The sequence below is a fragment of the Takifugu flavidus genome, chromosome 2 (assembly GCF_003711565.1).
Source record: "Takifugu flavidus isolate HTHZ2018 chromosome 2, ASM371156v2, whole genome shotgun sequence".
NCBI lineage: Eukaryota > Metazoa > Chordata > Actinopteri > Tetraodontiformes > Tetraodontidae > Takifugu > Takifugu flavidus.
The window spans coordinates 15,986,485-16,002,293 of NC_079521.1; the positions used below are offsets into that span (position 1 = coordinate 15,986,485).

General features: G+C 52.5%; 3 protein-coding genes across 14 annotated transcripts in view; all 3 read right to left on the bottom strand.

The window, feature by feature from the left end:
• Nucleotides 1-14: 14 nt before the first annotated feature.
• On the bottom strand, nt 15-8,028 carry ctdspl2b (CTD (carboxy-terminal domain, RNA polymerase II, polypeptide A) small phosphatase like 2b). Of its 5 annotated transcripts, none has more exons than XM_057024992.1 (13): nt 7,756-8,027; nt 5,015-5,205; nt 4,530-4,665; nt 4,303-4,449; nt 3,974-4,216; nt 3,799-3,895; nt 3,611-3,722; nt 3,445-3,531; nt 3,269-3,331; nt 3,111-3,190; nt 2,882-3,008; nt 2,709-2,804; nt 15-2,609 (listed from the first exon to the last, which is right to left on the bottom strand). In XM_057024992.1, exons 2-13 carry the CDS (start codon nt 5,180-5,182, stop codon nt 2,544-2,546), a joined length of 1,422 nt encoding a protein of 473 aa, XP_056880972.1. In that variant the 5' UTR covers nt 5,183-5,205; nt 7,756-8,027; the 3' UTR covers nt 15-2,543. The 5 variants fall into 5 exon arrangements, with proteins under 5 accessions (XP_056880972.1, XP_056880963.1, XP_056880971.1 ...); XM_057024983.1 differs by adding an exon at nt 6,394-6,499 and having other exon boundaries at nt 3,111-3,331; nt 7,756-7,957; XM_057024991.1 differs by lacking the exon at nt 7,756-8,027 and adding exons at nt 6,394-6,499; nt 6,578-7,213 and having other exon boundaries at nt 3,111-3,331.
• Nucleotides 8,029-8,067: 39 nt separating this feature from the next.
• golm2 (golgi membrane protein 2) lies at nt 8,068-13,456 on the bottom strand. Of its 4 annotated transcripts, none has more exons than XM_057025016.1 (10): nt 12,456-13,456; nt 11,375-11,429; nt 11,161-11,263; nt 11,006-11,096; nt 10,784-10,883; nt 10,633-10,716; nt 10,305-10,559; nt 10,079-10,204; nt 9,323-9,490; nt 8,068-8,821 (listed from the first exon to the last, which is right to left on the bottom strand). In XM_057025016.1, the coding sequence occupies exons 1-10, from the start codon at nt 12,780-12,782 to the stop codon at nt 8,745-8,747; spliced, it is 1,386 nt and encodes a 461-aa protein (XP_056880996.1). In that variant the 5' UTR covers nt 12,783-13,456; the 3' UTR covers nt 8,068-8,744. The 4 variants fall into 4 exon arrangements, with proteins under 4 accessions (XP_056880996.1, XP_056880995.1, XP_056880998.1 ...); XM_057025015.1 differs by having other exon boundaries at nt 10,079-10,213; nt 12,456-13,455; XM_057025018.1 differs by lacking the exon at nt 9,323-9,490 and having other exon boundaries at nt 12,456-13,455.
• A 538-nt stretch (nt 13,457-13,994) lies between these two features.
• fam189a1 (family with sequence similarity 189 member A1) overlaps nt 13,995-15,809 on the bottom strand; it is a 35,214-nt gene continuing 33,399 nt past the window's right edge. For all 5 annotated transcript variants that reach the window (XM_057024808.1, XM_057024830.1, XM_057024823.1 and 2 more), the window contains exons 10-12: nt 15,727-15,798; nt 15,006-15,328; nt 13,995-14,774 (exon numbers count right to left, since the gene is read on the bottom strand). In XM_057024808.1, the coding sequence (XP_056880788.1) occupies nt 14,583-14,774; nt 15,006-15,328; nt 15,727-15,798 (587 nt within the window). In that variant the 3' untranslated portion in view covers nt 13,995-14,582. The remainder of the gene's footprint in view (nt 14,775-15,005; nt 15,329-15,726; nt 15,799-15,809) is intronic.

A 15,809-nucleotide genomic window follows, 5' to 3' on the forward strand; every position in this document is an offset into this window, starting at 1 on the left:
AATAAAAACAAAGATCATTTGTAAAGAGTTTTAACTTTAAAACTTTGTTTCAGAAATTCATTGTAACGGTATATACACTTTACAATAGCATATAGCCTGATGGCTAACAGATGTCTTAAAACATTTTAAATACATCTTCAGCACAAATAGCAATTCTTGCAAGTAGAATGGCTTAAAGGATACTGAAAAATAAAACCAAAAATCATTAACACGACGGGGTTTTTTTTTTTCCTGCAGAAAAAGTGCCATGATTAAAATTTAATTCAGGACTTTCCCACAAAGCAAGCGGTTTTTCTACATGCTAGTTTCAACAGTTCAGTAACATTGCGCTAAACTAAACATACAGGTATTTGTAAGAAAAAACACTCCATCTGAAGTAAAGTTAAATCTTCATTAATACATTTAAAAAGTAGATATGACATGCCTTTTGAAATCAAAAATACAAAAGATTTTCCTTACTTTAAGGATTTTTTTTAAAACATGAAGCTGCATGTATTGTACAATACTCAGTGTACAATTATACTGGTAATGCACATAAAAATGAGCTGGGTGGAAGATCAAACACCTCCCACCCATCCGTCCGTCCGTCCGTCCACCAGAGACACGCCGAGACAAAGTTCCAGAGAAATCAAAGACAAAGAGCCCGCTTTGATGTTGAGCCCAGCTGGGCTGCACTACAAGGTGAGGCTAGCATGCTAAAAGCTGGAAGTCGGGATGGTCGTTAGGGGAGGGGCTACCGCCGTACGACCACGGGACTCGCTTCCTCGACCATGTACGTCGTCGTTGAGTAAGACTGCACCCCATGATTAATTTACATTCATAGTCTGGACATATGTACACGCAACCGTCCGCCTGAGCGAGCACACACACACACACACGCACGCACACACACACACACTCCGGTGGCCTGGAGCGCTTTGACTCCAACACAGACTAAATTCTTGGGAGCTGCTGACCTCTGGTGGTGAAATAAAAAGGCAAAAGAGGAACTGGCGTTGTTGTGGTGGGGGCAACGCAGGGGGTGGGGGGGTGGACCTCTGAAACTGCAGTACATGATACGCACGGCACGCTACGACAGGCGGCGAGGAAGGGCGGGCTCCTCGGTCTCGGTATCAGCAGAGCTCTGATTGTCTCCTATCTTAGCAGAGTCACATGGCACTGAAAAGGCAAATCTGGACACTTCTGCTTTCACTTAAAATGCACTTTGATTCACAATCCGACGACGACAAAGAAAAGAAGAAGCCCCCCCCCCCCCCCCCCCCCCCTAATTATCCCAGAGGTTTAAGCTAGCTCGTTTGGGCAAATCTATTTGAGGAAATACTGCACGACAGACTGAAGCCTCCGAACACAAAACCCACACTTCTGCAGAAACTTTACCTCACTTTTAAACGACGACGACGACAAAAAGATAAAACCACCGGGTAAAAATGTCAGTTTGGCTCAAGTGTCTGGCTGAAATGGGGCTGATCCACATTCACGCGGTTACACGACACTTAAAAACGCATGAACACAAAGTCTAAAAAGGAAAAAAAAAGAAAAGCAGGTTGGATAGAGAAGAGCATGTTGCTGGTGCCAGATGTGGCTGGTTCGGAGTCTGGCCATCACTTTTCTCATCGGGACACGGCGGTCGACGTGCGCTACATTAGCCAGGATGCTACCATCACAGGACACAACAGAAGGAAACCCGGCTTAGCCAGAACGCTCGATTAGGAGTGAAAGACAACACTGATTATAGCTCTAAAAATCAAAGACTATTGTTAAAGAAAGGCTAACATCGACACGTATCACTGGGAAAATGAATGCCCTCGAACCTTTACAAGATTTCAGATTTACAGGCCAAGAGTCTTAAATCGCAACATCCAATAAGAAACCGGTTAAATAAACCTCCACAAATCGGGACTTCATTTAACTCTGCAGTGGACCGTCACCCAAACACTCAGAACTGCCCCCCCACCCCCCAATACACACAGAATCAAACATTTGAAAACATGAACACTAAAGTCAACTCGGCTACGGAGGAATGCATATGCTCTCCAAGGCTACAGCGTAGGTGTGTGTGTGTGTGTGTGATAGAAACACACACACACAGGTTGGTTTACAGGCCATTTACAGACACTGTAGCCAGGCTGGAGTTAAATCACCGGTGTCAACAGTGCGAGCACCAGGGGTCGGTCTGGGTCAGGGTGCAGTTCCTCTTTACATGGGGGCCGTTTCAGACCCACCAAACCAGCACCAAGATGTCAGAATTTAGGGTGGAAACGTCCAAAGCTCAAGAGTCTGTTTTAAACGTCTGGGCTTGTTCGTGGTGTGTTTTCACCTCTACGATGATTTTTTTTTCTTTAGAAAACTTCCCCCCAGGTTTTTAAAAATGCCCCCCCAAATGTTTTTTTTTTTTAAAAAAAGCAAAAATAAAGCGAAACTGAGAGGGGGTGTAAAATCTTAACAGTAATGGCAATGTTGTTGTTCGTCATCCAAAGAGGGGCTTTTTACACGCGTCGTTTCCTTGTTTCAGTCTTTTCGTGTGGCGCCGGGACGGGTCCGGTTCAGTCTGGAGGCAACAGGTCGTGGAGCCGGAACTTCTCCCGAACGTGCGGCCGCACGTCCTCGTTCTGAAGGAGTCGTGGGAGAGGAAGAGCGAGTGACGGAGAGGAGTTAGGCTAGGTTAACCGGAAGGGGGAAGGTGGTGCAGGAAGAGACGAACACCTCACCATCTCGACCAGCTTCTCCAAGAAGGGAACCAGCTTCAGCAGCTCGTTGTCGTTCTTGTCCATGAACCAGCTCTCTATGGGGATCCCGTTGGACAACTGGAAACCAGACGGCCGGATGTTACTGCCCGCTCGCCTGCTCTAGGTGCGCTGGAAACGCAGGTGTCGGCATTTACCTGGTACGCGAAGGCTTGTGGTGAATTGTCAATGATGATGGTTTTCGACAGGTCTCTGCCCAGGATGTTGAGGTCTTTGATGTAGTTTCCTTGGACACAGACGCAGTGTTCCCGAAACAACCTGTGTCTGCAGGTAAAGAGGGGACAGAGCCAAAGAGGAGGGGGGGGGGGGATTTCAGGCTCTGCGGCGCCACTCAACACTCGTTTGAACTTTTCAGTTCCCACCTACCTCACGAGCTGCTTCTTAGGGTCTAGAATGTTGAGCAGTTTGTCTGCGTACACCTTTTTGGAGGCTGTAAAGAGGATGATCTGCCAAAACCAGAAAAAAAGGGTTTCTTTAACCCAGCACGGTGTTGGTGAATTCACCAGTCTGGATTTTGGTTTTACCTCATAGATTTGAGACATGCGTTCCAGAAACTCTCTGAAAAACGGCCTCAGGCGCACGTACACCTGCACGAGACAACGCAAAGCTGTAACATACGGGAGGCCAGGGTGCGACTTTACCCCCCTCTAGTGGCGCCATGAAGCAGTGCAGGAGGAGGGTCCTGCGGGTCAGCACCTACCTGGTAAATCACATCCTGGAAGAGGACCGGGAAGGTCAGCGCCGCGTCCTCCAGCTCATTTAAACTGCAGTGAACCAACGTTTCATCCTAGCAAACAAACCAGGAATCAGCAGCAGTTTTACCCACAAACGCGAGGACTCGGGGTGACCAGTTGCCGGGTACTGACCAGGTCGAGGACCAGGGAGAACTCGGGGGTGCTGCGCGTCTTCAGGGGCAGCGCCGGCTTTCGGGTGAGTTGCTCTTCCGTCAGCGGAGGGACGTGTTTGATGAAGAAATACCTGTAAAGCGCAACATTAAAAACGGTTCTTTTCATCGCCGACAGCCGCGCGAGGCCGATTTTGACTCCACACTCACGGGTCAAAGACCTCCCAGTCCTCTTCGTAGGACGCCTCTGGCGGCACCGCGGCCAGTGGCGCCTCCACATACGTCATGTCAGGACTGGAGCCCGGAGCTGCGAAATCACCAAAGGCGTTGGCGTGAGCGCGGTTCTCGGCTGCTGCCAAAACCTTTTCGGAGCGGCGCCACCTACCGGTGAGCGGCGGGAGGTCGGCGTCGAGCTCTTCCTCCACCGCTAACGGCGACGCCTCCGGGACATGCGGTGGCCGCAGCGGCGGCAGCTGTGAGACGCTGGAGTGGAAGTTAGAGGCGACGCAGAGGTCGTGCGGGGACATGGCGGTGCTGGTAGGCATCTCCACCGCCTGCTCCATGTCCAGCTGCTTGACGATCTCCTCGGCCTCCATCGCCTGGTCGGGAGAGTCCGACCCAGAGGAGGCTGAAACACAAAGACCGGAACTTGTCAGGTCGTGTTCACTTGGACCCGCGTCTCAGGACGCCGGCGCCGCCTTCGGCGCCACCTACCATTTTTAGCTGGTGAGAAGAAGTTAAAAACAGGAGAGAAGATGGTCCCCAAGAGGGTGGTTCTGGGAGCGCTGCTGGGCACCTCCACGGCCGTCGTCTCCTCCAGCGTGCCATTGGACCTCCTACTCCTGTCGTGATTGGTTGCCTCTGCAGGAGAGAGGAAGGACGCCGCGTCAACAGAACCCACAAACGGGGAAACCGGCGCCAATAACCTGCTGCCTGCTCACGGCCGTTGATGGAGCCTCTCCTGCCGACCCGGCTGATGGCCTTGCGTGGAGTGTTGGTGCTCGGGGTGGAGGTGATCAGGTTGTTGTCCACGTCGCAGTCGAGACGCGACTTCTTAGCAGGGGCCTCCTGCTGCACCTGAGCGGAGAGCCGGGTGGGGGTGGGGGGGGTGGGGGAAACCAATAAAGGGAGAAACTTTGATGAGCCTCCGTTTCAGTCAAACTCCACTTTTCCACTCGTTTCCACCTCTGGTCTCTGCACACCCGGCGAGCCAGAGGCTAAATTTAGCGCAGGGTCCTGGTTCCCAGACAAGCCGCTGCATTCCAGCAGGCATTTCTTGGGAAACATGACACTCGGCGCCGCTCCACGCTGCGTTCGACTGTCGTGGAGCAGGAGCGCGCTACTGAACCCACTGGGCGTGCACGGACGCACGAGTAGCCGCCCGACTCCCCCCAAACGAGAAGCTGTGGTTCGAAACTGTCATTACCTTGACGGCGTTTCCTCTGATAAACTTCTTGATGGTGGAGAACAGGCCCCGCCCCCCGCTGGTAGGAGGATCTTCCTCGACTTCTGAATGCCTCCGCTTGGTACGGGACGGGCGGCTCGCCAGGCTGGGGTTCGGCTGCTGAGACGCTTTACGCATTCTCAGCCTCATCGTTGTTGCAGTCACATGAAAAGCTGTGGGACAGAGGCGACAAAAGCCCAGACGTGTCACAGAAATAGGGGGAAAAAACCCGCCACGGCGGCCCGGAGCGAAACAGGTTATTCTGCTCGGAGACGTTTCGGACGTCCACTTTCAAGCTGCTTCAGACTCTGGGCGGACCTCTGGGCAACACTCGTGCATTTTCTAACAACATCTGGATGCGTTCAGGATCCCATTTCACTGACATCACGGTGGATCACGGCAGCCACAGCTGGCTTTAATTCCACCTCTACGATTAAAAAAATAAAAAAAAAATGCCCAGGGTCGCTGGAGCTGGGAGATCAAAAGAGGAGTCAGCGGGACGGAGGGAATGTGGACGTGGACAAAGAACTCAAACACGTCTTCTGGAGGGGGACGACGCGTCCCCAACCTGCCCCGAACCCCCGACATTACCCCCAGGAACAAAAAAAAAACACGATGAGAATGCCCTCCGCCACATCTGCTTCACATCTGCGTGGTCGTACAGTAACAGCAGCCCGGGGACGTCTCAAACAGGCAAATCCGGACCCTTATTGATAGAAGCTGAAATGTGAGGGGGTGGACATTAATAAAAGCACACAATCGCCGCTAATGACAGCTACAAACGCACGAAACCTACGTCACCGTCCCCGGAGGTGGTCAGCGTTCGCGATTCAACGCCGTCCTCCATCCCGCGGGAGCGAATCTCAGAATGGAGACAGAAATAGTCCAAAAGAATTCTCAAAACTCCGCTGCAGGTTTTTCTTTTCTTAAGGGCAGAAGCGCTGCGGTTTCGCTGGAAACCAGCCAGCGTTAATCCCGTTGCTTTAGATTCTCCTGTCACAGGAAACTGCGATTCGGAAATTCTAATTTCCACTAATCACAAACCGCCGCCGTGATTCCTGTCAAAGAGCGGCCGAGCGCTGCGCTGACATCAACGGAGAGGAGAGCGAAATTAGGGATTTTTGCACGAATCAATTAAAAAAACAGCAACCCTCGTCCTTTGATTCAAAATTCAGAACCAACATTTTACACCTCGGTAAACCACCAACAAGGTCGATCCTAAGTGGTGAATTCCATCCATCTTTCTTGCTTTGCAAACGCATCTTCCAGGAGATCTTGGTGGGTCATGATTCTCTCCTGGTGTGTAGAAAATAAGGTTTCCTCGCACTTGTTTTCTCCCTTTTCCTTTTTTAAACCCTCACCTCTTTGCCTCCCATTCACTCAGGCAAAATCTTGCCATGGCAACAACGCCGCGGCTGCAGAAGAGCTCCCCGTCCAGGCAATGGTTCCGTGAAGCGGGGCTCCCTCCTGTTATGTATGAAGGGAGCGGGAAATAAGAACATGCATGAATGTTCGGCTCAGCTAGCCAACCTTAGCCATCCAAACCTGCAGGACCGAGTCAGGCCCCGTCGGGTCCAGTCATCAATGCCAAGACTGGCTCTGCTGCCTCGTAACGTGTCTCAACTCCTTTGCACAAAAACACCAAGTCTGAGGACAAGTAGGTGGCGCGGCTGGTGGATTTTAACCTCGAAATCGGTTGCAGGAGTCGCGCTACGGGGTCGCGGCTGCTGCTAACCGAGCAGCTAACGCTAGCGGCGCCGCGCAAAGGCTGCAGAAAGCAAATAAAGGGCGTCTTTCGCGGCGTTGCATGGCCGTGACATCTCCCGACACCGAGGTCTGCAAGTGTTCCGGCTAAAAGGATCGACACAAAGCCGAAAACCCAGTGGTCGGCAGCATGTCACCAGGCAAAACAGAGGGTGCTAACGCGACGCTAGCGAGCCAGTGCGGCACCGCAGACGGGGATAAATAACGCTGAAATTTAGTGCCCGCGATGGGACACTATCGGGGCCACTTCTGCTGGGTTTAACGGGTGTATCAGCTCGACTGTCCCCTCGGAATGTGCAAACTTTATTTTTTTTTTAAAAAAAAGCCGCACGTTGCTGGACAGCGCACGTAGGCAGACATCGTTTATCTGCGTTTACAAGACAAGCAGCGTTTCAAATGATTTTCCTCCGGACGCTTATAATTACGCGGTGTTTTAATTAATGACTTGCCATCATTTGGAATGGTGTAAGGAAAAGCCGGGGCTAGCTAAAGAATGCAGACCTACCGAAGTTGTGTTCAGGAATGCCGATTTGGACGTTAGCTTCGCTCCCAGCTAGAAGACGTAACCTGGGGCTAGTTAATGTGAACTGGCCGATCAACGATTTAACGCGACATAATGGCAAAAACGGAAACACCGACTTCTGCCTCGCCGGCGAACACTGCGAAGCCAGGCAGTTTTATTACAAACATTTATTTTTTTTGCTCGACATTAAAGCCCACCAGGAATTAGCCAGGTCCCGGGTAGGCCGCATTTTAGCCGTCCTCGCCAGTAACACATTAGCAACGTTAGCTTAGCATCAACGGTACGTAGCCCGCTTGGGGGAAAAACTGCTCCGGGCGAGCAGATGTGCTCCGCCGAGGGAGGAAAATATTTACCCCGTCGTTAGCCAACCTTACATAAACCGCAACCCGAAGGGAGACAAACGTTGAAACGGGCCCCCCCCACCCCCGACACTCACTTGACGGCGATCCGCGGTGCTGTGAGGCGGCGACTCAGCAGCGGTGGAGCATTACAGCCGGGGCGCAGCGTTCTGGGAGCGGATCCGAGCTTCTCTGCGGACATCTGCTCAAACGCCGTGCGCGAAATGACACATCGCCGTGTTAGCAGGCGCCATTTCCCGCCTCTGCTCCGTCTCCGGGAGGCAGATACCCGTATGGGCCACGGACACACCCCCTCACCTCAGAGGCTGCAGCCGCAGCTCGCAGCGGAGCCGCCGCATTCAGACCCACCATCCATCACGATCCAATCGCTCCAAACACCACAGCCGACGTGCCACGAAGCATCAACTTTAATAAAATTCAGTTACATTCAACGTGCCACTTTGATGGCGGTGAATCCGTCTGCCCTCGACTGCATTATGTACAAAAATCCTTGATAATGGAAGCATGTGTACAGGTTTATCTGTGCTTGGTTAAACCTTTGCACACTAACAATCCCCTTAAGTATTGCTGAAGCGTCGATATTCTGGTCATTTGGAAGGGGTTCTTTTCATTTATAAACCTTCAAAATCATGCAATGACACTAAAAGAGTTGTTGGGTTCATAAAAGAAAAGGGTTTATGTAGAAACAGAGTCCGTTCACACCACCGATAACAAAAAAAAAAAATGTCCTCGTCCCAAAAAGTGTTAGAAAACCTGTCAGATTAGTCGCTTCATCAGTTTCTTTCCTGAATCAACCGAACATGAAAAGGAAATCAACGAAAACGGCCCGACCTTGAGGCCTCTTCTTGAGTTCTTCTGAGAACCGATACAAGGATCAGAACCAGTCTGGTACAGTTGGCGGTTCTGACCACCGGAAATCAAAAGCCCGCCTGATTTTCTTGGCATTTCGCTACCTCATCAATAATAAATTAGCTTCTCCCCTTCGTCGTGGTCGGCCTCGCCGGGTCGCACCCCGCCAACGTCCGCCGTTCCAGGACTCCGAACTTTTGACGAGATGGGCCGGCGTTCAGAGAATGTCAATGGCCTGGTGTCTTTTCCCGTAGTCCACGGCGCGCTCCCGCTGGACGTCCCGGTCCTCGTCATCTACGGGCAAGAAGGAGAGAAGAGAACATCAGGAACGAGGGGAAATGAACACGGAGGCTCATCCAACCACCTGAGCGGCGTGCTGAGCAGGACGGGGACACAATGACCTCAGAAATGACGCTCAAACATTGATTTGTAAGCCCGGGGTGTCTGGATCACCGACGCAGGACAGACATCAAGGGCATGCGAGCTACACAGCGAGCTATTTTTATCTACTGGTGGACATGTTTGGTGGGCACAGACAGGTGGCACGGCTAAAATGAAGCACAGGCAGGAGAGCGCAGAGCGCCGGCTCACAGAAGCACGAGTTCCACGGCCAAGCGGCTCAAACCGGACCGATCGGGTCGGGAGTTCTGTAAAGACCGAACTCAGGGTCCTGTGAGCCGCTCCGACCGCCGTGGAGACAGATGCAGCTGCGGCGGGACAGGGGTGGAGGGAGGAGGGTGCAATGGTGGATAACACATCTGGACAGGCAAATCCAGCCCCCCGAACCTGGCTCACCTTGGACGTCTTCCTCCCCACCATCACCATCCTCTTCCTCATTGTAGGCCAGCTCGGCCTGCTTGTCGGCCTCATACTCACCCACGTTCCCGTCGTCCCCATTGTAGTCCGCCAGCTTAGAGCCGTGCTGCGGATCTACTGGGGACTCGTTCTCATCAAAGAACCGGCCTGCAGGAGGCAGAGAAGGGCCTCGTCAGGAAGGGAGGGAAGCAAGGGGGGAAAACAGGGAAAAAGCTCTGCAGAGGGAAGGAAGGGAGGAGGAGAGGAGGTGAAGATGGCAGCACAGGCGGATTACAAGAGGCTCTAAAGGCGGAAGTCAACCGTGGAGCTGGAGGTGGAGGGTTGAGCAGAACAAAAGGCTTTGAACATCTAATCAGCTCCACGCAGTCGACCCGCGACCCGGAGCCTCGGCTACGGAGCACTGAGCCCTGAAGGTGGATGAGGTGGGCTAAAGAACCGACGTGGGCAGGAGAAGAAGAGTGCCGAGTGGTGGCGCCGCAGAGGTGGACGGGTGAGTGAGGGAGGGAGGGGGAGGGAGGAACAGAGCATCGGCGTGGGTCACTTGGTCCTCCTCTGCAGCTGAGGCGTCCACGACGCCACGTTGCTCCGACAAACGTGCCCGAAGGTCAAACGCCCTTCACGGAGGAGGCGACAGTCGGCAGAGGAGGAGCCGCGGAGGACGGCCGGAATCGGCTCGCTTTGGTCAATTCAGCCCACGTGGACCCCAGAACACCTAGAGCGGGAGGGGGGACTCACTTTGACGGTGGTGGACGGCCTCTGGTGGGACCAGGTCTTTGGCGTGGTGTGGCTGGAGGGGGTTGGGCACCTGGGCGGGGTTAAGGGGCAGAGGAATCACCTTCGCGTGATCCCCGACATCCTTGGCTTCAGGAGCTGGGAAAAAACAAAAAAAAAAGTGGATTTATTCCAATTGTCTGGAGAGACGCGCGTGAACGCACCGTGATGCATTCAGGTCCGTCTTTACCTCGTAATTGTCTTTGCTGTTCTCCCAGTTCGTCCGCTTTGATTCCGACCTTGTTGTTTTCTTCAAAAACCTCCGCCTTCTCGTCCTGTACCACACCGGGGGGTGCGGCCGCCACGGCTCGGCCCTCCTGCTGGAGCCTCGGCTCATCCAGGGACAGGCTCTGGGCCCCGAGGCCATCGGCCGCCCCGGCCCCCGCCCCCATGACCGCGTCCTGGGCCTCATGACGCTTCTGGGTGATGGCCGGTCTCTTCAGGGCTGTAGGGGACAAACAAGAATAAGCAATCCTCACCTTTGTCTTCAACACCTCATTTCCTTTTCTCTTACTTACCAAACTGGTTTTCCTCCAGTTTTCCCACCTCGCTGTCTTCGATGGCCGGCATGCCAGCGTCGCTGCCGGGTTTTCCCATCTCCTCTGTAGCAGAAGAAGCCATGTAAAAGGGCCGTAAAGGCAACGTTGTTCACGGGAAGATGGGCAGTACCTTTTAAATCCGGAGCGCCACGCCGGTGGGCGGCCACCGTGTGGCGCTCTGCAGCCACCTCCACGTGCCGACCCGCCTCCTTCAGCCCGCTCAGGACATTCTGGAGGAATAAAGAAGGAAAGTTGTGCTTTCTAAATCCCGCACCCGCCCCTGAAACTCTGCGGTTAGACTTGCGGAAGCGTCCCAGACGTCTCCGCACCTCGGGACCTCGTCCATACCGACCTGTCTCAGCTTCGCGGCTTCGGCTTCCAGAGTCTTCTTCGCTTCTTCGTATTCTTCTTTCAGTTGCGCAATCTGACGCCCACACTGCAAACTAGTCAACACACGCCACGTCAACTCCAGGCCGCGCGTCCCGAAAGGAGAGAGGCTGAATTTACCTCTCGTACTCCAGTTTCTTCTCCAGATTGGTGCCGTTTTTCTTGACTTCTCTCAGCTGATCCTCCTTTTTCATCAACTCCTGCTTCAGCTCCGTCAGCTGCTCTGTTTGCAAAACATCCCAATTAACTCGCCTTTAATATGTGATGCGTGTAAACAGTCGCCCCCTGGTGGGAGGCTGAGGACTCCCCACCTATAAGACCCCCCCCATCTTACCTTTTAGTCTTTGGATTTCAGTCATTTGGCTCGTGACATCATCCTGCAACTTCATCTGCACAGATGTGGTGAAAAGAGAAGAGTTAGCTTAATTAAAGTCGTTCCATTGCAGGTGAAGCGCTAACGGGACGTAACGGCGTGTTGGTGACACAGCAGCGGCTCATCGATGAACACGATAAATATTCATCAAGAGAAACAAACGGCTCCACATCCTCTCCCCGCCCGTGGCCAAAGTCAACTCGGGCACATCTCCTGCTACAGTTTGTGCCAAATACCCGAGGCGACATCCAGCAGGAACACGTCGGGTCTCCACGGCAACCCATCGCACAACCACAAAGAATTAGTGCCCCCCCCCTCCTACAAAGGACTAGCCAGCATTAGCCAATTAGCAGTGCTCACGTCACTCATTGTCATGCGGCTGCTGAAGAAATGTGACCGAACGGGAAGCAAATCCAAGAGCAGGAATCTGTAACAAAGGGCCGTCAACCTGTTTTTCCACGAGACGGAAAACAGAAGGTTGACGGATCAAATATCAGGCGCGTCGCGTCTATCCGTGTTTACACAGGGTGGGGCGTTTCAGGGCAGCCAGCAGCAGAGTCCGTGTGCCAACGCCGCCGCCGACCTTTAACTTGACCAGGATTATTGTCCCGAACGCACAGCGAGTGACGGGACGTCCTGGGTGCTTTCATCCATGCGCAGAAAACTAAGCTGTGGTTAATCTGCTGCAGGGATCCTCCGCGTCGCACCGCAGGTTTATGGACTCAACAAGTGTGCAAGTGGCATCCGCGGACGTCCTCGCACGAATGAAACGCGGCGAGCGGCGGCGGCCCATCAGCTGGGACCTGCTGTCAAAGGGGGGGAGAGGAACCAAACAGACGACGTGCTGGATGCAAATCACACACAACCTGCCTCCCATCTGCCGTCATGTGTCCCCGTGCGGCTCAAATGAAAGGAGAGCCCGGTCACGCTGGACACATGAGGCCGGATCACTGTGTGTTTCACAATAAGCCAAAGAAAATGCTAATTATTAGTGGTGACAGGAGGATTTGATGACTGCGGAGCCCCGTCCTCACGCCTGTACCTTCTCATCAGTGCACTTCTTGTTGAGAGCCTCTCGGGCCTGCAGCTTGCCCTCCAAAACGCTGTAGTCTCCATCCTTCTGGTCGATCTGCTTCTTGTGCGTGTCCACCTGCACCATCAGCTCCGAGTTGCGCTTTTCCAGGCGGCTGCGCGCCGCGTCCGTGCGCTTCACCTGCGACTGCACCTCCGCCAGCTCGTCCAGCAAGCGGCCCTGCCTGTTGGACACCGCGTAGTAGTTGAACGACAGGATGGCGATGACCACCATCAAGAAGATGAGGATGAAGGACGGGAGGCGGCCCCCGCGCCGGTTTGCGCCAAAGCCGATCATGTCAAAAGTGAACGATTTTCTCTCCGTTATGTTGACCTACACAGATCAAAGGTTGCACAGACGCATCCGTATACGTGACATGCCGCGTAGATGCGGAAACAGTTCCCGAATGCAAACACGCAGTCGGTCATAAATGTCCAGGACTTTTCACATGCGCGCTCCTCGCTCCCCTCCGTCTAGCTTGCGCGCACTGGGCATGTTCCCTGCGTCTCGGCCCGACGGAGCAGACTCCGCGGAGACGTGGCCTAGCTCAGCTGGCAACGCTCAACACAACAGAGCAGACGAGACGAGACGTGGACGGCGCCGTGGCACCGCGCAGCGCGCCGCTAGCTGCACAACCTCAGCCCCTCACGCCTCTTCAGCATCCCCGGAATGGAGCCTAAAGGAGGCCGAGATCGACCTTTAGTATTTTAGTATATCGTATTTTCGGACCTCGGCCGTTAGTCAACGTTAGCTCACACTGACGTGGAACGCAGATCAGCTATCTCGAGCGAAGCACGAGAGAGGCTAAAGCACCATTCAAAACTGGCCGGGGAAAAAAAATCTTCTTTTTAAAGGAAAATGTTTGTAGTCGTGGGTGAGCAGACCGTAATCCTAATAAATACCACGGCTTTGTATCAGTCCACACGACTCTGCGCCGACTGGACGTGATAATTTCCTGGGTGAGCGAAGCTCCCTTTATATACAGACGTGTGACTTCCGCTCCGGTGCGGCTTTACAAAATAAAAGCACGCGTGTCCCGTTAACGCGACAACGAAAGATATATATTTTTTGATTAGTTTGTCGAATAAATGACCTCAAAATACGTTTTTGAGCGGCTTTAAACATTTAAGTCTACCTTCGAAAAACATGTGCTGAATATGAGAGAAGTGGAATGGCGGAGACGTCAGTGTCTTTATTTTGAAAAATGAAACCCGGAAAACCAACAAGCGCTTTAAATTCAGGACGTGATGAACGATTGGATTAATTTTCGATTTTGAAAAATAATCAGACCCTGGGACGTTTCCCTTAATATCATATTGTATTTGTAGCAAATTAAAATGCCACGATGACATAATTCTATGTGTTCCTGCAGCGTGTTAAAGTCTGCACGTTGCACCTCTCACCTCTTTACATTTTAAGAAAAACTAATAAAAAAAATAAAATCTGTCACTTTGTGCATGTGAACTGTTCATAACACCGATTTGACACATTGCAAGACAGGACATAAACCACGGGATAACAAATTCAGATTTTATTGTGACACTGATAAGAATCGTAACACAATGAGGTAAATAATCCACATCTGTGATGTTCTCGAACCAGCAGCACCACAAAATATTCACCACCCTATTAGAAACAGTTCCACAGTGTCTGAACCAGTGGGAACAACCAGTCTCCACGGTTCATAACGAGCGCGCACGGACATCTCCCCCAGGCTTCTGGGGGCACATACGGTTTATACTGACAACACAATAGTCTCTGTCCTTTATCCACAGATCCAGACTCACAGCCGAGCATTTGTGTTTCTTTAAAGAGGAAATCCAGTAGAAAACATCCCCTGAGGGAGAAACATTCTTTTACTCATTAACTTTCTTTTTTCCGAGGAGTGAGAAGCCACTGCGGACTCCGGCGGGCTCGTACCAAGTTTGCTACCGTTTCTGCTGATGACCCGGCTGGCGCTGCATCACAAATACGCACCGCCCCCCCCTGTGGTGCGCTCACACCGCCAGAAGAACCCCCCCCCCCTCTGCTGCAGGGACCACCCAAGACTCTACAGACATCTGCTGCACAGCACAGCCGGCCTGGAGCACAGGAGGGTCAGAGGATGGTCTCCTTGCACTCGAGGCTTTGTTCGGGGGAGCTGCGGAGGGGGGCGGAGGCGCTGGTGGTTTGAGGGAGGCCTTTGGGACGCCGCGTGGAAGGCGATGAACTCAAGGCGCCGCAGCTCTGAAGATGGAGATCCTCCTGCCCATGTTTCCTGGGACTGCCCGCGCTCCGCTGACTCATCATCTGTGCAACAGCAAAAACAGACACACCCTGCTAAGTTGCCTTTCTGGTTTGTTTTGGCCGATGCTCGCGCTGCGCCGCCGCCCTCGCGACGACGTATTTCACAATCAATACTTCATATAAACCTCGTGGATCTCAATTTTAATTCATTCGTCTTGCCTATATTGAGCTACATGACTGATATCTTTCCCTCTCTCTTGCTGATTTGGCACATTATTCCTGCACTCGAGTTACCTGATCGATGACGTTGGCACTAAAAATGGCTTCCTCCATGTGTTTCTCATCCAGCTTGATGACACATTTGATATTGTTGACGACCTGCTGGACATCAGGAGGTAGACTGCAGCTTGAGTGCTCCAGGAACTTGGCCACCAGTATTTTGGTGTCTTTGTACATCTTCAGGTCAGCCAGGGAGTGCGGCCGTTCGCTGGGCGAGTGCGTGCGCCGGGCTTGGGGCTTGAGCTGGACGTCCAGCTTCTTGCCCTCCTTTTGCTGTTTTCTGACCGTTGCGTGGCTGTTTTTGACGGCAGCCGTGCCTGATGAAAGTTCTGTGGGTTCTGAAGGTAAAACAGAGCAGAACTAAACAGCTAAAGACGCATAAACGACAGAAATAGAGGACATGCATTTTATTTTTCCTGAACAAAGCAAGCTAATGCGGGGGTGAGTACAAGGAACGGATGTCCGTCTGGAAGGAGGCGCATGTGCAGCTGTGACATGGTTGCTCCCTATTATGGTATGTTAAATCAAACAGGCTGTCTTTTTGGATTTGTTTGCATAAACTGAGCCAGTATTTTGGTGTTGTAATGCTGCTCCACGACAGGTAACAGCTTCTCACTCACGATTTAAACACCAAAGCTAAATCACTGAGTTAAAAGCATTAGTCAGCGTTCAGTGTATTTAGTCCACTGGCGTAAACAAACAGAATGGAAATGTTGGATTATTTCCATAATGGTACCTTGTTCTGGTGACTTGTGGGTTGGACCAGCAGCTGCAGGGTTTTTCGCAGAGGGGCAGATTAAATGTTCACCTGTAGGGGGC

Bases quoted from the DNA above. Each gene is read 5' to 3' on its own strand.
- ctdspl2b (XM_057024981.1), bottom strand. From the start codon at position 5,182: ATGAGGCTGAGAATGCGTAAAGCGTCTCAGCAGCCGAACCCCAGCCTG. The intron at 3,896-3,973 runs GTAGGTGGCGCC...GTGATTTCGCAG, and splicing joins CGACCTCCCGCCGCTCACCG to CTCCGGGCTCCAGTCCTGAC. The intron at 3,723-3,798 runs GTGAGTGTGGAG...TGCGCTTTACAG, and splicing joins GACTGGGAGGTCTTTGACCC to GTATTTCTTCATCAAACACG.
- golm2 (XM_057025015.1), bottom strand. From the start codon at position 12,782: ATGATCGGCTTTGGCGCAAACCGGCGCGGGGGCCGCCTCCCGTCCTTC. The intron at 11,430-12,455 runs GTACAGGCGTGA...ACATCTGTGCAG, and splicing joins AGAAGTGCACTGATGAGAAG to ATGAAGTTGCAGGATGATGT. The intron at 10,214-10,304 runs GTAAAGACGGAC...GTTTTTTCCCAG, and splicing joins ACAGCAAAGACAATTACGAG to CTCCTGAAGCCAAGGATGTC.